Source organism: Rhinoderma darwinii, chromosome 2 (genome assembly GCF_050947455.1).
Source record: "Rhinoderma darwinii isolate aRhiDar2 chromosome 2, aRhiDar2.hap1, whole genome shotgun sequence".
In the NCBI taxonomy this organism is placed as follows: Eukaryota; Metazoa; Chordata; class Amphibia; order Anura; family Rhinodermatidae; genus Rhinoderma; species Rhinoderma darwinii.
Genome location: NC_134688.1, coordinates 149325349 through 149349669, shown reverse-complemented (window position 1 = coordinate 149349669; position 24321 = coordinate 149325349). Strand labels below are relative to the sequence as shown.

General features: G+C 40.4%; 1 protein-coding gene across 3 annotated transcripts in view; it reads right to left on the bottom strand.

Annotated features, from left to right (window-relative positions):
• SCEL (sciellin) overlaps positions 1–24321 on the bottom strand; it is a 148593-nt gene that overhangs the window by 101141 nt on the left and 23131 nt on the right. For 2 of the 3 annotated variants that reach the window (XM_075852368.1, XM_075852369.1), the window contains exons 5-10: positions 24014–24079; positions 20623–20688; positions 17028–17051; positions 16867–16929; positions 4514–4585; positions 369–401 (exon numbers count right to left, since the gene is read on the bottom strand). In XM_075852368.1, coding sequence (XP_075708483.1) covers positions 369–401; positions 4514–4585; positions 16867–16929; positions 17028–17051; positions 20623–20688; positions 24014–24079 — 324 coding nt within the window. The remainder of the gene's footprint in view (positions 1–368; positions 402–4513; positions 4586–16866; positions 16930–17027; positions 17052–20622; positions 20689–24013; positions 24080–24321) is intronic. The other variant, XM_075852370.1, reaches the window with a different exon arrangement.

Genomic DNA, 24321 nt, shown 5'->3' with positions numbered 1-24321 from the left:
TTTATTCTTAGAGATTATTATAATACCTCTGTTACCAAATGACTAGGTCTTATGTATTGTATTTACCAGAGACCTAGACCTAAATATTTGACCACTTGAGGCAAAAAATTAATATGGTAATAGTAAAAACAGGAACTCTTGTTTGGAAAGTTTCTGTTTTGTAAAGCAAGTACCTAGCCATGATGTGTGGAGTATTACAACAAAATACAATGAAATTAGAGATAACATATTGCTGCTGTTTTATCATTGTGTTTTCAAGTATAATTCCATTTTTCTTTACATCCCTCAATATTTCACTCCCCCTAAATGTACTTATGAATTTATAGTCTTTAAAATTTCCTGAAAAGTTAAAAAAGAGCAGTACTTACATTTTTTGTCCTTCTGGTTTGCCTGGCACAACCCTGTTGGGGGGGGGGGGGTAATTAACTGCCATGATTACATGATATACACCTTTATAGAAAAACTTGTAGAGAATCTTACACATGCCTTCATTTATGATGAGGAGATAGTGTCTTCCATTAATTCACATGAAATGCCAAAAACCCCACCAGTCAAAGCTCACACATCGAGTCAATGTGAGGGTTAAAATCGTCTTAGTGACAGATTATGTAAATTCCAAAGATTCACTAAACCTAAAATAGCCATACTTTTTGTATCATGGAGATGATCATGCATTTGCATATTCTTTTCTGAGAAATAGTACAGGAAATGCTGCTATCGTAGTGTTTGCCACTAATGACCGTGAAATGTTTGAAGCATGAATGATGACTGCTCAGACCAATGTAGTAGATTGCAACTTGAATCAAGTGTTATATATAATTTTTACATCTAGGAAAAGATTTGTATGCAGTAGTGCTCTTCAATTAAATGAATGACCTCGACAACCCCCTTTTAAGTAAATAGGACTAGGCTGCAGTACAAGACACAGCCACAACTGTATCAACGGTGCTGTGCCTGAGTAACCCATGAAGCAGGAGTTGCCCCTTCATTTTGCTGATAGGCGTGGGTCCTAAAAGTCGGATGTCTACAGATACAGCCTCCCACTACCCTTGGGGGGCCCACTAGGCCTCCGGGTGCTGACGCTGCCATAGTCACGGCATCACTGTCCATATATGGACAGTGATGTCAGGATTAGAGAAGGAGTCCCAGACAGAGCGTTAGCGGCTCTGCTCAGGGACTCTGTCTCTGGGGAAGCCCCTGACATCACTGTCCATATATGGACAGTGATGTCAGGAGGAGAGGAGGAGTCCCAGGCAGAGCGCTAGAAGTGGCGCTGCTCCGGGACTCCATTTCTGGGGAAGTCCCTGACTGTCAGGGGCACCCCCCAGACATGGAGTCCCGGAGAAGAGCTGCTTCTAGCGCTCTGCCAGGGACTCCTTCTCCTCTTCTGACATCACTGTCGATATATGGACAGTGATGTCAGGAGGACTCCTTCTCTCCTGACATCAGTGTCCATATATGGACAGTGATGTCAGGAGGAGAGAAGGCGTCACAGGAAGAGAGCTAGAAGCGGCTCTGCTCCGGGACTCAGTCTCTGGGGAAGCCCCTGACATCACTGTCCATATATGGACAGTGTTGCCAGGAGCAGAGCAGTGTCCCAGGCAGAGTGCTAGTAGCGCTCTGCCGGGACTTTGGCTCTGGGGTTGCCCCTGACATCACTAGCCGTATATGGACAGTGATGTCAGGGGCTTCCCCAGAGCCAGAGTACCAGAGCAGAGCCTTTACTAGTCCTCTGCCCAGGACTTCAGCTCTGCTCCGGACATCACTATCCATATATGGACAGTGATATCAGGAGCAGAGCAGGAGTCCCAGGCAGAGTGCTAGTAGTGCTCTGCCCAGGACTATGGCTCTGGGGTTGCCCCTGACAACACTGTCGATATATGGACAGTGACGTCAGGGGCTTCTCCTGAAGCGGAATCCCCAGGCAGAGCGTCGGCAATGCTCTGGCTGGGGTTTCAATTCCTAGAGGGAACCCCAAAGGCGCTACCTACAGAGAGGTTGGCTGTGTGGCACTACCAGGGAGGGTGGCTCGGTGGCACTTCTAGGGAGGGGGCTGTGTGGCACTACCTGGGAGGAGGGGGCTGTGTGGCAATACCTGGGAGGAGGGGCTGTGGGCACTACCTGGGAGGAGGGTCTGTGTGGCACTACCTGGGAGGGGGGCTGTGTGGCACTACCTGAGAGGTAGGAGCTGTGTGGCACTACCTGGGGGGCTGTGTTGTACTATCTGGGAGGGGACTAAATTTATGGGGGTACAAACTGGGGGCCTAACTTCTATATGGGCACATAAACAGGGCCTAACGTTTATATGGGGGCACAAAGTGAAGTTTTCTGCCATTTTACTGGCCCCGTGAGTTTCCCCGCAAAGGGGCCTACTAAGTCTGTGTCACCCGAGGGCCCACATAAACCTGGAGCTGGCCCTGTTTATATATATATATATATATATATATATACACAGTGAAGGAAATAAGTATTTGATCCCTTGCTGATTTTGTAAGTTTGCCCACTGTCAAAGTCATGAACAGTCTAGAATTTTTAGGCTAGGTTAATTCTTACCAGTGAGAGATAGATTATATAAAAAAAAAAAACAGAAAATCACATAGTCAAAATTATATATATTTATTTGCATTGTGCACAGAGAAATAAGTATTTGATCCCCTACCAACCATTAAGAGTTCAGCCTCCTCCAGACCAGTTCCACGCTCCAAATCAACTTGGTGCCTGCATTAAAGACAGCTGTCTTAAATGGTCACCTGTATAAAAGACTCCTGTCCACAGACTCAATTAATCAGTCTGACTCTAACCTCTACAACATGGGCAAGACCAAAGAGCTTTCTAAGGATGTCAGGGACAAGATCATAGACCTGCACAAGGCTGGAATGGGCTACAAAACCATAAGTAAGATGCTGGGTGAGAAGGAGACAACTGTTGGTGCAATAGTAAGAAAATGGAAGACATACAAAATGGCTGTCAATCGACATCGATCTGGGGCTCCATGCAAAATCTCACCTCGTGGGGTATCCTTGATCCTGAGGAAGGTGAGAGCTCAGCCGAAAACTACACGGGGGGAACTTGTTAATGATCTCAAGGCAGCTGGGACCACAGTCACCAAGAAAACCATTGGTAACACATTACGCCGTAATGGATTAAAATCCTGCAGTGCCCGCAAGGTCCCCCTGCTCAAGAAGGCACATGTACAGGCCCGTCTGAAGTTTGCAAATGAACATCTGGATGATTCTGAGAGTGATTGGGAGAAGGTGCTGTGGTCAGATGAGACTAAAATTGAGCTCTTTGGCATTAACTCAACTCGCCGTGTTTGGAGGAAGAGAAATGCTGCCTATGACCCAAAGAACACCGTCTCCACTGTCAAGCATGGAGGTGGAAATATTATGTTTTGGGGGTGTTTCTCTGCTAAGGGCACAGGACTACTTCACCGCATCAATGGGAGAATGGATGGAGCCATGTACCGTCAAATCCTGAGTGACAACCTCCTTCCCTCCACCAGGACATTAAAAATGGCTCGTGGCTGGGTCTTCCAGCACAACAATGACCCGAAATATACAGCCAAGGCAACAAAGGAGTGGCTCAAAAAGAAGCACATTAAGGTCATCGAGTGGCCTAGCCAGTCTAAAGACCTTAATCCCATCGAAAATTTATGGAGGGAGCTGAAGATCCAAGTTGCCAAGCGACAGCCTCAAAATCGTAATGATTTACAGATGATCTGCAAAGAGGAGTGGGCCAAAATTCCATCTAACATGTGTGCAAACCTCATCATCAACTACAAAAAACGTCTGACTGCTGTGCTTGCCAACAAGGGTTTTGCCACCAAGTATTAAGTCTTGTTTGCCAAAGGGATCAAATATTTATTTCTCTGTGCACAATGCAAATAAATATATATATAATTGACAATGTGATTTTCTGTTTTTTTTAAATATAATCTATCTCTCACTGGTAAAATTAACCTAGCCTAAAAATTCTAGACTGTTCATGTCTTTGACAGTGGGCAAACTTACAAAATCAGCAAGGGATCAAATACTTATTTCCTTCACTGTGTGTATATATATATATATATATATATATATATATATATATATATATATATATATATAATCAAGTAAAAGCTACTTTTGTAATAGCATAACTAAGTCCTCTTGAGAAATGTATATATGGCCGGTATCAGCACCAAGTTGGGCAGATGCCAGGGCACACTGCACCTCTGGGTAAAGGTGCTGTTTGGTCCAATTTTCAAGCCATGGCATATAGTTTACACTGAACAAAATCTGATGTGTCCTACCCGGCTGTGGTCATATTTATACACACTAGCACTACTTCTGGTCTCAGCTGCCAAGGAGAGAAATATGGCAGCTGAGATTCAGCACTAGACTTTTGGGTATTTTGATTTTTAATACTGCAGTTATGTAGATGCTGAGGGTAAAATTTAAATGAAGGCTAAAAATGTAAACCGCAAACTCCCAAATTTTTTTGCAACAATTGTTTAACTTGTTATTTCTCTTACTGTCTATTCTCAGTTGTTGTTGTAGTCGTAGTAGTAGTAGTGTTGTTCCTGTTTGTAGGAGCCCAGGATTTTCTGTATGTGAAACAAAACAATGATTATACTTGATATATGATTCTAAAGGTCATTTCAATTATACAACAATTGTAATAGCCAAAACAAAATGCATATTTATACTTAAGAATGATGAGAAAATATATTAATAAATCCTTATTGTACTTATAGGATGCTCCGTGCATATATTCCAACTGCACAATGGATATTGTACATTGGATTAATAGACAAAAAGTTGTTTTTTTATACATTTTTCAATCGTAATGTAAAAAATGTTTTAAAAAAGTGCCTACTTTGTCTGCATTACAATTTGCACTTCGATGCATATATTATGGTCACTATTAGTGTCGCCTTATTCATTTATTTTACTAAACTAAAGACAATAGCAGTGCTGACTGCAAAGAACACTGAATTCATTCATGATTCTTCTGTAACTATGAAGTACAATGTTTAGAATAAAGCCAAAGTAAGCAACGCTTGTCCAGCACAAACAGTGATTCATACGATTGTTCATTATAAAAATAATCCAAACAGAAGATTCCCACAGATGCAGTCTCATTAAAACACTATTGCACTATTAGAATCTATTAAACTTGGGTAACCTGTATTTCTTATTAAACAGGTTTTCCAGTCCCTAAAAACGGATGGCCTATCATCAGCATAGGCCATAAAGTAGAAATGAACAGAAGCAGCGCTCGTACGAGCGCTGCACCCTCTTCAAAACAGCTGATCAGCAGGGGTCACGGGAGTCGGACCTCGACCTATCAGATATTGATGGCCTATCTTGAGGATAGGCCATACATTTTAAATGACTGGAAAACCTCTTTAAAGACCGTATGTCATATGTCATAATTATACTGAAAGAGCTCGTGGGAGTCTGAGCATATCACAATCAAACTATAACTGTGGTTCTTCTCAACATTGACATAACGCGTAAAATCTTAAACCGCAAATCAGCAATTCCACATCTACTTAATGCAACAAAAGCATTACTCCTAAAATACTTGAAGGACACGGCCATACCTTCCATTAAAGAATAGTTATCCAAAGTCAATTCGATAAGGATATTTGAAAAATTCAGATGGAACATAAAAGAGATGCATGAGCAATATATGAATTTGCTGTGGTAAAAATTGTACTTTGCAAGAAATTGCGTCATTTTTATTGTAACATTAATATTTTATTGTTATACTGTACATAGACAGATCCGTTACAGCTTAAAATCATCATGTATGATGTCATGTATGGTGTCATGTAATTTCATAAATGATTAGACAGTGGTTCCAAAAAAGTGCATGGTATACTTCCCCAAACTAGAAAGTCAGCAAGGTAACTGCTTAAAGAAACTGCATCCAAAATTCTATGCTGATTAACTTTTTAATATATCTTTAAAGCGGTCAGAACTACTTTTTATAATACAGAGCTCCAAATCCCCTGTAGCGACGTAGAGTTACATGATAAAATTCTGCCCCCCTGCAGCCATTACTAGCATGAGCATAGGAGATCACTGCACACTGTTTATACATTGAAAGCAATTATAAAGCAGTATGCAATAGGCTTTTTAGCTCCCCCTAATGGTGGTTGTAGTCACCCAAAATATATGTCTCTTTCAGGAATCTGGAGCTCTGTATCAGAAAAACAGAGCTCCAACCTTTATAAAGATATATTATGAAATTAATCAGCAAAGAATTTTGAATGATTTGCAAGGATGAATATGCTGTTTAAAAAGCAATGCTAAAAGTGCTGACTCCAGTTATGTTCACCTGATACGTTTTTTTTTGTCACACTTTATGGAATCGCTGCAAAAAAAGTAGGTTTTTACAAAAAAAATTTGCACTTTTGCAGTGATAACCATGATTTCGTCAAAAACCACAACAACTAAAACTACTCATGTAAACATACCCTTACTGCTTCTTTGCTGTTGAATGGAAGCACTGGTCATTAACCCCTTGTCAACATTTGACGTACACTTACAAAATAGTCAGCTAGGGGAAGTATGGAGCTAAAGGCCTATTTACACTGGCCAATTATTGGGCAAACGAGTGTTCATAGAACGCTCTTTCCCGATAATTGCTTTGTGTAAACAGGGCAATGATCAGCCGATAAACGAGCAAATGCTCATACACAGGCTGATTGCATAGTTTTAAATGCATAAACTTTTATCGTTGTCGGCAACACATCTCCCTAGGGATGTGCTGCCGACATGATACAACTGTATGGGGATGAGCAATCGGAGTAACGAGCGTTCGTCCCCATACATGGCTCCTTGTGAAAGGAGCAAATGAGCGCCGATCAACGAGCTATCTCATTGATCGGCACTCGTTTACACAGCCCAAGTCGGGCTATGTAAGAGGACCTTAAGCCCGCTCTATACTAAGTGAATGTTGTAGCCTCCTCTGATGTCCCATCCGCTCCCTCACGATAAGATGGCGATGTGCCAATGGTTGTCATGGCCGGCCGGGGGCCTAATGAAGGCCCCCAGGTCTGTCATCTTTGTGATCCTATTAAGCCCTACCAGAGAAAGGGCTTAATAGGAGCCTGTAAAAATTACGATATACTTCAATACATTAGTATTGCAGTATATGGGGCAAGCAATCCAACGATAGCTGTTCAAGTCTCCTAGGGGGACTAATAAAAAAATAATTACCTTTTTTTCCATACAAAACAAAACCAATTTATAATTTTGAAAAAAAAAACTTTTTCCCATTGGGGGACAAAGCAATGTAAAGAACAAAAAAAAAACATAATTGGTATCGCTGCGTCCGTAAAAGTCTGAACTATTACAATTTAACATTGTTTAACCGGCAATGTGAACGGCGTAAAAAAAACAAAAAAAAAACGCAAAAATTGCTGTTTTTTGGTCACCTCGTCTCCCAATAAAAATAGAATAGAAAGTGATCAAATGCACCTATGTACCCAAAAATGGTACCAATAAAAATCGACCCACAAAAAACAAGCCCTCATACCGCTCAACTAAAGGCAAAATAATAAAGTTATTGGTCTTCTAATATTGCGACACAAAACAAATTTTATTTTTAACAATTCGTTTTTCCCTTGTAAAGGTAGTAGAAAATAAAAAAATATATATATTTGGTATCGCCGTAATCGTATTGACTCGCAGAATTAAGTTAACATGTTGTTTATATTGCACGGTTTATGATGTTGAAACGAAACCCAAAAAACAATTTGGAGGAATTGCTGTTTTTTTCTCCTATTCTACTCCACAAAGAATTTATTTCTCGATTTCCAGTATGGTACAGTAAATGGCGCAATGAAAAACTACAACTCTAAATCAAGCCCTCATATGGCATTATCGATTGAAAAATAGAAAAGTTATGGCTTTTAGAATGTGTGGAGAACAGTATTTTACATTAGTAATTATGGACAGTAATTACTGACAGTAATTACGGACCAATTCATTTCTAATGGCCACGGACATCTTTCAGTATTTTTACTGATGGGTGTCCGTCCTGAAAAAATTATAGAACATGTCCTATTCTTGTCAGTAATTACGGAAAGGACTCTTCCATAGAATTCTATGGGAGCTTCCGTAAATATGGACGGCTATTGATGTGCATCCGTAACCTGTCCGTATATACGGAAACATTGCTAGGCAACATGTTGATGACATCATTTGCAACCTCCCTCTTTTTGCACGGATCCGTATACACGGATGGAATACGGAAGCAATACGGACCGTATTTACGGACACCCGTCCACATATACAGATGGAATACGGATGCATACGGATCAGTATTTACGGACAGTATTTCGGGAACCGTGATTGCGGGCACGGCCGGCCGCCGACTGCCACGCGCATTTCCGGGCCATGCTCCCATACAAAGTATGGGAGCACGGCCCGCAAAATGCAAAAGAACGGACATGTTCCATAATTTTCTGAACATTTCTATGGCACGGACACCCACCCATAGCGCTACGGAAAGGTGTCCGCGTTCAATGAAATTGAATGGGTCCAAAAAACTGAGGTTTTTTACGGTCGTGTGCATGGGGCCAAAGGTCCCATGCATACGAACGTGCTTTTGCGGCCGCAATTCCCTCGAAAATCCACGGGAGAATTGCGGCCCCATTCATTTCTATGGGGCCATGCACACGACCGTAGTTTTTACGGTCTGTGCATGGCCCGGTAGCCCGCACCGCAGAAAGAACGGACATGTCTTATTACGGCCGTCTTCTGCGGTCTGGGCTCACTGAAAATAATGGCCGCGGCCATGTGCATTGCCCGCGATTTGTGGGCGGCTTGCCGGCCGACCCGAAAATCACAGGCGTGCACATGGCTACGGTCATGTGCATGAGGCCTTAGGGTTTTTACTGTCCGCAAATACGGATCCACAAACACGTAGGCGTCCGCAATGGCAGAAGTGCCCATATACTTCTATGAACGGGTCAGTGACACAATTGCGAACAAGTATAAGACACGTTCTATATTTTGCAAATAATTTCTACGGCCCGAACACACGTCCGTAAATATACGGTAAGGTGTCCGTGGCCAGTAGAAATGAATGGGTTCGCAATTTGATCTATAATTACCTGATCCCATGCACACAACCGTGCCCGTAATCATAGTCTGTGATTACGGGCTCGGCCAGCCGTAGCGGCTGCGGACAGATTAGAAAGTATGGGAGCACAATCCGTAAAATAAAAAAATAGGAAATTTTTTTACGGAAGTTTTCTAATTACGGACCGTAATTGCCGTAATAACGGACGAAATCTACAGTCGTATGCATGGGGCCTTAGAATATACTTCCTGGCCTATCAAAATGAATGATTCACAAAATGCAATGTTACTTCTTGAAGTCATGTGTGGTAAAGGTGCTAGCTAAATACTAAACTTCAGGCAGGATTGTAATCCATACAATCCTTGATTTGCTGTATACAATAGCATTAATGCCCTGGTAATAGTGTCAATCCCAGATGGAATTGGAGGGGCACTGGGAAATGGAAGTGTGGAACAGAAGTAATTTTGGTAATACACTGACAAAGCTTTGTAATAATATTACATCCGGGGAACAAGATGTTTAAAATAAATCATGCATAATTTGTATCCATAGGGTAATCTTAAAATCAACAATGAAAGCAAACAGAAGAGACTGTAAATGCCTTGACATAAGAGGTCATTCTAAGGCTGTGTTCACACACCCTATTTACGGACGTAATTCTGCCGTTTTAGCCTCGAATTACGTCCGAAAATGCGGCTCCAAAGCGTCGGCAAACATCTGCCCATTCATTAGAATGGGGTTACGATGTTCTGTGCCGACGGTCATTTTTTTTACGCGCCGCTGTCAAAAGACGGTGTGTAAAAAAGACGCCCGCGTCAAAGAAGTGCCTGTCACTTCTTGAGACGTAAATGGAGCCGTTTTCCATTGACTCCATGGAAAAACAGCTCCAATTACGTCCGTAATGGACGCAGTAAAAAACGCCTGCAACATGCCATTACATCTGAAATTCCGGAGCTGTTTTCTCTTGAAAACAGCTCCGTAATTTCAGCCGTAAAGGAGGCTGCCGTGTGAACATACCCTAAGGCTGGGTTCACACGACCTATTTTCAGCCGTAAACTAGGCGTATTATGCCTCGATTTACGCCTGAAAATACGGCTCCAATATGTCGGCAAACAACTGCCCATTCATTTGAATGGGTTTGCCGACGTACTGTGCCGACGACCTGTAATTTACGCGTCGTCGTTTGACAGCTGTCAAACGACGATGCGTAAAATGACTGCAGGACACTTCTTTGGACGTAATTTGAGCGTTTTTTCATTGACATCAATAAAGAACAGCTCTAAATTACGGCCGTCAATAACGCCTCGCAAAATGTGAGTACGAGCAATTACGTCTGAAATTACGGAGCGGTTTTCTCCTGAAAACAGCTCCGTAATTTCAGCCGTATCGGACGCTGCCGTGTGAACATACCCTTATTGTTGTATGGAGGAGCATGGGAATTATTATAGTGGATCTGTCAGCTGTAAGGGCAGCACATTACAGCTACAGATCCATACTCCAAGCAGCCAGAACGGCAACAAAAACGGTCTACTGCATTCATGAGAGGAGCGCTCCCCCGCCTCTCCTTGCCCCACTCTCTGCGGTTACTGACAGTCAGCTCTGTACGCACATAAACACAACAGCCTGTAAATCCCGGGCCTGAAGGGGAGAGGTGGGGGGAGCACTCCTGCTCACGAATATAGTGGATTCATAAGAATGAGTCCACTGTATTCTTTCAGCTCTCCTATTAGCCAAACAGCACAAATGTTTTTTGTGCCATTTTGGCTAGTAGGAGTATGGAATTGTAGCTTTAGGCCCCATGCACACGACCGTAAAAATGCATAGGGCCTTAATATTCTGCCCTAACATAGAGCAGCATATTCAGCTGACAGATCCACTTTAACAAGAGAACAAAAGGGCAGATTTACTAAGATTGGCATTTCATACGCCAGTTTTAGGCTCTGTGCATATCACATTTTTTGCCAACGTTTAACCTAGCCAGAAAATGTCTAGCCAGAAAAAGCTCCTGACTTATACATTAAACGGATGCCCTAAAAGTGGAATCCGTCACCATAAGGTTTAATGGTATACGTTAAACGCATACGTCATGGACTCTCATGACCCTGTTTATGACTTAAACAGATACCATTGCAGTCTATGGGTATCGGATGCCACTGTTAGGCAACTGTTTAACGCATAAATCAACCATAGAATTTAATAGTATCCATTTAACGTACACGTAATGAAAGACAATGAAAAAGCCCATGACGTATACGTTAAACGTATACTTGTGACGTATGCCACACAGTGACATACATCACCCATAAGCTCCCATTTAAAAAAAATTATACTGCGCGGTATTGATGTTTCCTACAGACTTCCTTGGTATGGAAAAGCAGAGTCTACTATGCCATTCCTTCCGCAAAAAAAGTACTCTGACATAGAACACTCTTTTGGCCACCGTTGGACTAATGGAGCCCTATGGGCACGTTTAGTGTGTGTGTGTGTGTGTGTGTGTGTGTGTGGCCTAAAGGTAATTACATGTGGTAACGTAATACAGTACCAGCATAGACAATGAGATTCTCTGAAATCTGATGTACACGCTGCAGTATTTTTCCGCAGCATGTCAATTTATCTTGCATTTTGGCTTGCGAATTCTATCTACGTAGTGCAGCGGAAAAACTAACCAAAAACACGCAGCATGAACACGCAGCGATTTACGCATCAAAACGTATAAACTGCTATGAAAAACGCATAAAAAAACGTGATCCGGTGCGGTTTTTACCTGCCAAATTCCTTCGTATTGGTGCGGTTTTGGTGCGTATTTTGCAGCGAACTTGTGCATGTAGCCTAAAAGTACAGTTTATCCTGAATTTAAGCACTCTAAATTTAAGCACTCTAAATATTATAAGTGCAGAGGAGATTTAGTAAATAGCTTAAACTGACATAGAAAGGTCATAGTATTCTCTAAGGACATGCTCGCTAGGTTACTAGGATAAGAAAACACTTAGTAACAAATGCTGAGCTGTGTAGTAAAGCAAGATAATAGTACTGTAGTTCCAATTATATCTGAACAGTGAGTTCAGCCTTCATTTTGTAAACTGCACTGGGAAACGTGACACATGGATTTTTGTTAGTTGCTGTGTGCAAATTGGCCATTTTTTCCCAGAGACAGTTTTGATACATGATGCCTTTTGGATTTACATTGCTATCTCTATTAGTTGAATGTAATATTAAGATCAAATACATATGAGTGAAACATGAAAAATAATTACAAGTAGACATATTTATTTTTATATAGTCAGAGCCTTGGGTTAGAAAATGTATTTAAAACTTACAATAAAATTGTAGGTACTCCATGAGAAAAACATCAAGAGAGGCGTACATTGACCTGAAGTGAAGACTCTGGGCCGCCAGTTGGACATCGGTGCTCTAGAGCCTATATTTTCAACCTGCGGTACTCCACTTGAGGAGGTATATGCCATGTCTCTAGGGGGTACTTGTGCTGTCCTCATGCTGTGCTTTTAGTAGGTGCAGCACAGTGTATGATCATAGACTTGGACAGGGGCGTAGCTAGGGTGTGCAGACGGGGCATGCGCTCCGTGAGCAACTAGGATGTAGGAAAGGGGGGGCGCTGCAGAGCAGCCGTATAAAAACAGCTGATCGCTGCTGAAAGGTGCCCTGTATGCCGAACGGCTGCAGCAGCAATCAGCTTTAGGAGGAGGAGCCAGGAGGTCATGCAGCGGTCTGAGTGGACTGGTCCACTCCCGGGCTGGCACCGACCCCAGTCAGAATGCCGCCGCATGACCTCCTGGCTCCTCCAAATGGTGAGTCACGTCAGGCAGACCTGCTCTCCTCTCTGGTGGCAGTGTGGCACTAAGTACAATGGGGAGGGGGGTTGTGTGGCACTAAGTACAAGGGGTGTCAGTGTGGTACTAAGTACCACGGGGGTGTGGCACTAAGTACAAGGGGGTAGTGGGGCACTTAGTACAAGGGGGGCAGTGTGGCACTAAGTACAAGGGGGGATGTGGTACTAAGTACAAGGGGGTGTGTGTGGTGCTATCTACAGGGGGCTGTGTGTGGCACTATCTACACGGGGGGGCAATGTGTGGTTCTATTTATAAGGGGGGCTGTGTGTGGCGCTGTCTACAAGAGGGGGCTGTGTGGCGCTATCTACAAGAGGGGAGCTGTGTGGCATTATATACAAGAGAGGTGATATGTGTGGCGTTAACTACAAGAGAGGGGCTGTGTGCGGCACTATCTACAAGGGGTGGGCTGTGTGTGGAGCTATTTCCAAGGGCGGAGTTGTGGCGCTATCTTCAAGCGGGCTGTGTGGTGCTATCTACAAGGGGGCTGTGTGTGGCGCTATCTACAAGGGGGCTGTGTGTAGCGCTAACTACAAGAGGGCTGTGTTTGGCGCTATCTACAAGGGGCCTGTGTGTGGAGTTATCTACAAAGGGGCTGTGTATGTGGCGCTATCTACAAAGGGGCTGTGTGTGTGGCGCTATCTACAAGGGGGCTGTGTGTGTGGCGCTATCTACAAAGGGGCTGTGTTTGTGGCGCTATCTACAAGCCGGCTGTGTGTGGCGCTATCTACAAGGGGCTATGTGTGGCGCTATTTACAGGGGGCTGTGTGGCACTATCTACAAGGGGGCTGTGTGTAGCCTCTTTAATTAATTTTCTTTTAATTTATTGTTATGTTAAACTACCTTATATAACTATATTGCTTGTAAAATGTAGGAATGGTTTTATGCTCAAGTTACATTATAAAGAATTGTGAAAAAATTACACCTCATTGATTGGTAGAGAAAGTAAACATGGCGAGGGGGAAGGCGATGTCGGGAAAGAAGTTGGGGGGCGCCAATCTGAATCTTTGCCCCGGGTGCAGGAGAACCTAGCTACGCCTCTGGACTTGGGGACACTTTGATGTACCTCTCTACAGTGTTGTATTATTGTGCTGCTTTATGAGTATTCCCACCTTTCTGTTACCCTGTTTTATTTTTGACTAGCTGAACGCCATAGCACTTATGCATATCCTTGGATTCTATTATTTTTGTTAAAAATGTGTCCACTGGGAAACCCTGATATCTAGCTGTGATTTGATAGTACAGCAAATAAATTAGAACTAATTCTAAGGCTGGGTTGACACACCCTATTTACGGATGTAATTCGGGCGTTTAGCCTCGAATTACGTCCGAAAATATGGCTCCAAAGCGTCGGTAAACATCTGCCCATTCATTTGAATGGGCTTTACGATGTTCTGTGCCGACGGTCATTTTTTTTACGCGCCGCTGTCAAAAGGCGGCTCGTAAAAAAGACGCCCGCGTCAAAGAAGTGCCTGTCACTTCTTGAGACTTAATTTGAGCCGTTTTCCATTGACACCATGGAAAAACAGCTCCAATTACATCCGTAATGGACACAGCGAAAAGCGCCTGCAACATGCCATTACGTCTGAAAAGCCGGAGCTGTTTTCTCCTGAAAACAGCTCTGTAATTTCAGCCATATCGGACGCTGCCATGTGAATATACCCTAAGCCTTAGGGTATGTTCACACGGCAGCCTCCGTTACGGCTGAAATTACGGAGCTGTTTTCAGGAGAAAACAGCTCCGGCATTTCAGACGTAATGGCAAGTGCAGGCGCTTTTCACTGCGTCCATTACGGACGTAATTGGAGCTGTTTTCCATGGTATCAATGGAAAACTGCTCCAATTACGTCTCAAGAAGTGACAGGCACTTCTTTGACGCTGGCGTCTTTTTTACGCACCGTCTTTTGACAGCGGCGCATAAAAAAAATGACCGTCGGCACAGAACATCGTAAAGCCCATTCAAATGAATGGGCAGATGTTTGCCGACGCTTTGGTGCCGTATTTTTGAACGTAATTCGAGGTTAAAACGCCCGAATTATGTCTGTAAATAGTGTGTGTGAACCCAGCCTTACAAATCCTATGCACTTTACATGCAGTTACAATGTGTCATAAATGGTAGTGTAAGCGCCTGTTTACATCAGCGTCTGCCTTGCTTTCGACTTTCTTTTAGAGGAACAGATGAATGGAAATATAAACGGAAAATATTGTTTCCGTTTGCAATACCATTGATTTCAATGGTATTTTTGGGGTTTTAATTTGTTTCAGTTTGCGTCCGTTCCGCTAGGTTTCTTTTTTTTTTGTCACGAAAACAATAGCGTAGTGTGCTGCTCTACTGTTTCTGTGAAAAAAACGGAAACCTAGCAAAACGAACGCAAGCTGAAACAAACTGAAACCAAAAAAATACCATTGAAATCAATGGTATTGCAAACGGAAACAATACTTTCCGTTTGTCTTTCCGATTATCCGTTCCTCTGACGGATCAGATGAATGGAAAACCCAAATGGAAGGCAAACACTAATGTGAGCAGGCTCTAATGCAGTTTTTGCAAAGAGTTTTTTACTTCATCAACACAAAAATAATATCTAAAAATAACCACCTACACTATTCGTACCTTTTTATGATATAAAAGTGCAGGTTAATGTGTTACATTAAATAAAATTAAAATGTAGCATTTTGTTTGACTATTGTGGTAATATCACGCAGGAGTAGTAAAACCCACCCTTGAGATTTGTACAATAGTATTCTGCTATTTAAGCTATGATATGTGATAGGTAAACCATACATAGTGCTTTACCTTTCATCAATGTAAAAGTATTGCCAAACTGTAGCATTTTATATATGACATTCAAGCCTTACCCTAAGATAAATGGAAGGAGATGTTGCCAACCATTCATATTATGATTTTTTTTCTGTAGTTAAAGGAACCTGTCAGATCGTTTTAGACCCTAAACCGCCATAATTCCATATACATGATCTGACAATGTTTCCAAACATGTCCCTGTATGTTTTTTCAGATGCAGCAAAATCTAGAAAATTAACTTTTAAAACGGTACATGCCATTGAGGAGTCATGTGGGTGGTGAAGAGTCACACAGTCCTGTTTCCATACCCGCCTTTTCAGGCTTGATTGACCTTCCCCATGGCAGTTCTATGTCACTACCAGCCTCCTCCAACTTGCATGGATGCGCCAGTGCCCTTTACTCCCCGGGCATGCGCAGTGTAGTTAGGTGTACTGTGCCCCGGCTACATCAACACACTGCACATGCCCGGGGTGTACAAGGCCACAGCGCATCCGTGGAAACATTGTAACGTCATGTATAACAGTGTGGTGGCAGTTTAGGTGCCTAATATGACCTAACAAGTTTTCTTTAAAGGCAATGGTATATACACCGGTAAGATAGCCCTTGTATATACTTTGGTGCTTGTGGAAATGAAAGCCAGAATCTCTGATCGACTTAATTCCATTTCCTTATGGATGGCAGGAACTTGCCCAAGGCTAAGTCTTTCCACATGTGCCACTAGAAATCAAACTGGAGGTACAACAGATAGGAAGGAAAAATGATGAGAATGAGCACTGGGAAGGGGGAAGAGGGGCCATTTAGATTTTTCCTATGGGCCTCCCCCTCTCTCTTTCTGTAGTTAAAGGAACGCTGCAGTCAGGTGCCTAAGTGACTGAACATACACTTAATGTCCAGTCTGTCACTATTTTTTTTCCTTAAAAGATAGATTATTAATATATTTAATGAATACTGTAATGAACAATTAAAGGCATTGTAACAAAAATTATTGACTAATTTTTTTAGTTTTTTTCCCCTCAAAAATATTTAGACACTACTGAGTTGTGAAGATAGGGATCTCTAGAAGGGTTCTCCGTTGAAGGGCACATAACAGCAATACATGACCGTGAGGGGGCATTATCTGTTGCTGTCATACATACTGTACCTTTTGGATTCCTCTGTAGTCGTTGTTGTAGTTGATGTCTTGTTACTTGGAGCCCAGGATTGTCTGTAAAAATGTAAAGATTAATTTATTGTGTCAGATTCACTGCCTAACAAAAAAATGTGATGTGCACATCAAACTAAACCCATAAATGAGAAACCTACCTTTTGTTGGTGACTTCTGTTCCACTAAATAGAAATAAAAAAGAGGAGTGGCATTAAGAAAACCTCAGCCAAGAATATACGTAAGGCTGCCAAATCTTAAACACAAATAAATCCAAGGTCTACAAGGCTTGTACGAAGGTTACTGTGTAGAAATATCATTATTACTTGCGTTTTCATCTGCCATATTTACAGGACTATTATAAGAAAAGGATCATATTCATTACCAAAGGTAATAAAATCACATGCTGGAGGTGTCTTAGTCATGACATATTCTACTTCAGTCAGGAGAAAAGCCGTTGGTGCCCAATAGGTGGCGCTATTAACTGTGATAATGATCATATCTATCGAATAACTTTAGTAGTTCACTGTCTCTTGAGGAAATTCCCACTGTTATGGTCCCTGCTGTTTTCTTTAACGCAAGGTTAAATCTCTAAGATAAAATATATTTACATGTATATCTGCAAAGTGACTTCTGTTTATAGAGACGCCAGTTAAGGATGTTGTTAATATGAACGGTTAAACCAAAAATAAACTATGATTAATGGAACAGTTTTAGGGGTAAAACATATGTTAAAATAAAGTCGGAAATTAATATATGTGGTGTAAAGCCTGGGATTAGGTGATTATCATGCAAAAACAAATGTTGTTAGAAATTAGGCGTATGGACTATAACCATTTGAAACAGACTAAATATGAATACAATTTTTTCACACATTGCATTTAATTTTTGCAAAGAACCCTTATTAGCATTATCGTCCGCTCAGAGCCACCCGCTATAAGATGGAAGTATATTAAAATAGCATATAATTTATATTTTATAATATGTCTACCTCAGTAACAAAGAGCATAGGACTGTGTGATAAGTAAATTAGCCTAGCCTACTATTTGCTTCTGACACTATATAACAAAATTATAAGATTACCATAAAATAGCTCTTCATTTTTAAAAACCAGATGATACAAGCCTTGCTTTTCATAAAAACAGAATTTTTTTTTTTACATACAATAAGTACTGCAAACACACTTGAACTCACACATGAGCATAAAGCCATCTTCTGTATGGAGCTTGCGCTAAGCATGCAAATCAAAAGATATATAATAAAATCAATATGATTGATCAACAGCCAAAGCGTAGGAATAGAAACTGTTCAGTAGAAATAGGAAGCTCAATCTAAACAACCATTAGCCGCTGTAAAAAGTAGGTTGCAGTGTTTATTATTGTCTGTTTCTTTGTAGAACTCAAAAAGTTATAAGCACTGATAAATTTAAGGGGAAGTTCTAATTTGCAGCCCATTGAAGGGGGTTCTCTAGTGTTATCTTGCATAAAGGTTATGCAACTTTTTTTATATGCTTTGTGTTCCAATTTCTCACTATTTTTAAGATATCTACTTACTATTAGTGTTGACTACTGCTGGTAACATTCACTCAGAATGAAATATATATAATCCAACCTGTGATATTACTAATATCTACCTGAGAAAAAAGGGAAAATCTTTCCGATTCTCATTAAAGCTTCTCCAAGCATCTCTGAGATCAAGAGATGACAAACAAAAGTTTCACCTTCCTTAATAATTTATGGGAGGGAGCACAATTGCTCAAGAATGAATCCAAGGTGGGGCTAGAATCGTGTTCATATCCCCTCCAAAAATTAGAGTTCCCTTGGTGAAGAGGGATACTTTTTCCAATACTGTTTAAAAGGTACATGACATTTGAAGGCTATACTAGTGCCTCTAGAGGCTGTAGAGAAGGCACTGATATACCAGCTCGGGAACCATCTGTGTAAAAGGTCCAGAATATGAATAAAGTGAAAATGTGTCTTTTGAAAAAAGACCACGTCCACCTTGGACTATCGTAATAGAGTAAAAATTTGGCTATGCTTTTGTGGTGTATTGAAACCTCGAATGTTAAAAGAAGTGAAACGCATTATATACCAATAGCGGGATGACATACAGTTGCTGCAGTCTGATCTCAACCTCTACTACCATCTTAGTAACAAACCTATGTTGAAACAAAATTCCAACCAATATTCGCAAACTCCAAAGCATGGGAGCCGAAGCGGTAAAGGAACTTGAACAACATCGTTATCGACTGAGAAGCAGTTCCATATCTGAAACTTAAACAGATGGTGGTAGGGGGGTTACAGGAAGAGAGATGAGTAGTGTGCCACAGGTACATGTCTTACTCTCAGAGGCTCAAACCCCATCAGTATCTCTGCCCAAAGAGCTGCACTTTGTTATAATGCATCCGTTTTGGTAAGCGCTTTCAGCCTGGAGTCCAGGACGGGAGATGAATTCCTGCAGCTAGATTGCCTACATCGATACAATGTAACAAACTAACAGGTGTGGGAAGCACTAGGTCAAAACAGATATTCAGTTTTTAGATGTAAACAATAATTCAATGACAGCTAGCAGAGAGCTTGAAAATAGTGAGGAATTGGAACACAAAGTATATTACAATGTTGCATAACTTTTTATTATACAATATGAACAATTCCTTTATATTAGTATATTATCGATATTGCCTGCTTTACATACAATATGTTAGTGATTTTGATAATAAGCCGAAAGGCTGTGGCTAAATTAAATCCCGAACCACTTTCCTGGAGATGACATCATCAGAATAAAAGTACCATATATAGCAGCCTGTATTCTGCGAATGGAACTTTCATAGGGGGCTGTAGTCGTGACCTTTAACGTCTGACATGTTCTTGTATCATTTAACCTCAGTTGGTCACTTCATTAGACCAGCAATTTGATACATCATTCCCAATGTTCTGAAACAGTTAAATGTTAAGAAGTGGTTTGACACACATTTACCCAGATGAGGGTGTAGCGCTAATACATGTACATCTATTATAATGTACTTACTATAGGTGAACATGTTTAACATGGAAATTGCTAGCCAGTATCATTACAGGTGGTTCTTTAATTAACATATAATTGGTTCTTCTCCTGTAGTAAATACCACATATTAACAGGTGTATAATAAGTTCAATATTTTTTATTGAGCTTTGTATTACACTGAACAAAAAATAGATAAAGACACCTCATTCTATTCATGAACCTTATATTTCAATGTTGTGACAATGGAATCAACCTGTGCCAACCAATTGACAACATTCATAACACCAATGATGAACCACCAATTCCCCACATGTGGTCACAAGTGGTCAGAATATCACTGGGGAAAAAAAAAGAAGTAGCAAAATAGGATTTGTCAGAATGTCAAATATCTCAGGTACAGCGAATTTATAAAAAGCCACCAAACTTAAATACAAGTTTTTTAAATATAGCCAAGGGTTCACATTTTTTAAGACTAAGAAAATAAATTTTCCCATACAGACGTTTTTGTCTTGTAAATAACATGTCATGTTTTTGTCAATGTTATTAGCTTGGCTAAATAAGACAACTTGTATTGTGAGCTCCGTAGTGTTAAGATAATGAACATTGATTAAATGGCAGAAGTGTAGCCTTAGATCAATGCTCTAGATACAAATGCAATACTGCCAAGCTTTACAGCTAACTGCCCAGTGCTAGGGTAACAATCATCCACCATTAAAGGCAACTCTGCGCACTCCTTTATTCACTAGGAACTACCTCATGGGTACTCTTTCCAGAGTGGCTGCTTTATTTCCTCCTTCAAATGTACTTCTTGATGGAATTCTGTGAGGAAATATGGAACCACAGGTAGTAAAAAAAAAGTTATCACAGATTCTTTTTTTGATAATCTGTGTTACTGTAGTTTAATGCTAAAATGGTAACATGGTGTACTGTAGAATATGCTGCAATGAAATTGTAAAGGTTAAAATACAGTGAATCGATTCTAAAAAATCTGTAGAATGTTGATTCTCTCTATAGTTGAATTTTGACATATTTAAAAATTGAATTACACCCAGTCATTATGTTTATAGAAGTGTATTGTACCAATCCATCAACAAGATGCAAACATTTGGCCATTCAGATCCCAATCATTTGCCAGGTTTTTTAAGATACCAGTTGGGTTTCCAACTTCTTACGTTGGAAGCTCAAAACCAAAAAGAATATACATTTCTGGCACCTTTGTCCATCCACTTTCTTCCTGCAGCCAAGCAAGGTAAGGGCAGCCTTAGGGAATTATCTTACTATTCCTCCTACTAAACCATCGTTCAAGTACAGTGAGCCATACCATAATGGAACAAGTAAAGAAATTATAACTTAAAAATAACACGAGAAACACTACCTCATCCTCTACTTAGATCATATTTGCCACCTACTCATATATGTGGAAAAATAGGGAAAAAGGAGATATTTATTTGCCCCCGATACCCACAGTTTACATACATTTTCAACACCAGACACACACACACACACATACACACACACACATGCACACACACCTTTCCCCACTTTCCAGTGCTGGTGCATGACTTTGGGGAAATAGGCCTTTGCATAGGGTGTTACACTGCTTTATCTGCACACATTGTATCTTCTTACCGTTCTTTCCTTAAAAATATTTTTTTACTACAAAGAGGCTCGTTCGAGGCCATTAAGAAAGTGCATTTAGCATACAACATCTACAACATCTAGATATTGAGGACATCTAAAATGTAACTTGAATCCGATATTTTGGTGCCAAAACAAAAGTAATCATAACATTCAATGAAAACCTCTGATCAGACTCATGCTATATGGAATGATCCTTTTCTTCTAAGTAGATCTTAGTTGAATGATTGCAATATATACATCTTAAAGTGAATATGTCATCAGACAATGCTGTCTTATGTAAGTGCAGTATAGTATGGGGACAGGTCCTTTCCTAATAGCCAAAATGGCATAAAAGAATATAGTGCCATATGGCTAATAGGATAGATCAAAGGATACACCGGATTCATAGAATATTCATGCGGGCAGTGCTCCCAGGGGAGGCTGGAAGAGACAGGCAGAGAACTCCCCTCAAGAATACACCAGACTTGTAACTATGAGTCTGGTGTAGTGTTTGAACGCTCCTTTAGCAATAGAGACAAATATTGTTTGTGCCATTTTGGCTAATAGGAGAGCGGACCTTTCTCCATACTAGGCTGTCCTTATATTGGGCAGCATAGTCTGATGTCAGATCCACTTTAACTTTATGAGATACCAGGGTTTGCAAGGATTAGGATGATGACATTGATAATGCCTGATATTATCATTCTTATATAATTTCCATTAATAAAGATTGGGTATTGTCCTCACTCATTATAGTTACTCACAACTCATGAAATAGGAGAATGGAGTTTTAAAGTCATAGTACTGCAGCATCGTATTAATAGTGTTACACGGTATTAAGTCATGTAAGTTATTAGTAAGAAAAGGATAAAACATGCAAATGAGTTGCGTCATATACTGTATGGATTACATATGACACATTTCAAATTACATTTTAAATACATAACCAAACGGTTGATTCTATTTCATAGTTTACTTTGCTTCTTATTGATATATCCATACATTAAGCTACCAAGACAGAAAATAGAAATGCATATATAGTATAACTTCAAATAACAAAATCATTCCTTACAAGACATGCTTCGTTCTTTCTGCAGCTACATTACTGAAATGATACTATATGAAAGGGATTCTACATAAATAATTCACCATTGACGTTAATATATGCATAAACTTATGTTTGTAACTTTGTATAAATTGTGATTAGTGGTCATATCGCCTAATTAATATTGGCGAATACTTGTTCATGGTGAAGACTATCAAAAACCTCCTGCTGATTTCCCATGGTCACAGAGTGGGGAACTGGAACTATCTAGCTATGCCGGCCTGTCTATTATACCGGTTTCAGTCAGCCATAATATAACCTTATTTTAATATCTGTATTGCGGCCACAACACCCGGGTCCCCCCCATAATTCTGCTGAACTGAATTTAGATCCCTGTAGAACCCCCTACCAATCTAAGTTCAGTTCACTGGACCCATGAGCGGTCCAAATCTTGGGATAGTAAAAAAAAAAAAAGTTAAAATCTGATCTAAAATGTGACATATATATTCCAAGTATTGCATGTTTTCGCACTACATGAAGAGACAGCTTATACTCCCAACTTTCCTTTATTATGACTCTATGGATCTATTTACTAGAACACAGAAGAGAACTGACAATATTCTGCCTTGGGTCTAATGACAGACGGGGTCTGTAGGTGAGCAAACATTTTTACATATTTATAGAATTTGTTACAGATACAGTCCAGATATAGGCATCTTCAATATGTATTGTCTTGGGGATTTAGAAAATACACATTTAAACTCACTGAGTGCTACTGTGAATCTGTGACAAAGAAGGCAAAGTGATGCAATTCCATGACAATCCCATGATTTCCAATTCCAAATGGAAAACTATTGGGTACCTCCAATGCTATAATAATAATATGTGACAGGACATACCATTATGTGTAATATTCTTCATTAATGATGTCGGCAGCCTTTTGGTTGACTGTTGCGTGGTCTCTATCTCCTTGGATGTTATATTCAGTTTGGGATTTTTGCCGCAAAACTTCTCATCATTGTAACAGTAGCCACTCAGGGAGCTCCAGTACTGAATACGGGATCCTTGGAAGCAGCGTCCGCTCTATCAGATTGCAGCGAGCAGCAGTGTCATTGGACAGTGTGTGCTATTCTAACTTCAACGCTGCACAGAACGTGAGATATATAATGTAGCACACCATGGTAAGTCCTGCTGCATATTATTTTTAATATATAATTGAAGGTACACTTTAATTAATCTACAACTTCAAATAATAGTCCTTCCATTGTGGTCTAAACAAAGCAGTTCAGATATATAGAAACCCACCGCATAGTTTGAAAGATGGGTTAAAATAACATCCCTTTTTGGGATAGTAGGAGAGTTAAGTCATCGGCATTTATTATTAAGGAAAACATCTTGAAATAATCAATGTAATGATATATTATCCACAGAAATCTGATGACTGCTAGAAATATACAAATATAACATCGAACGACATACCTGTCTAAAGCATCATCCGACTTGAATCGGTTGTGTATAGGTTTCTTCTCTTCTTTACCAAAGGCGCTGCAACACAACATAGACCACAGTTTATGTTGAAATAAAACATCCAAATCTGGTTCTATTTAAAGCATTTCAGTTGTTTTGGAAATTATCTGACCCAGTTGAGACTTCTGCCATTTCAACATTGCAGATATTGGTATACAATAGGCACACAATAGACTGACTTAGGAAATTCAGTTTCAAAGGCGTTGTCCTTCTTATATTATTAATATATGATAATTAATCCATTAAATATGTCATTATCT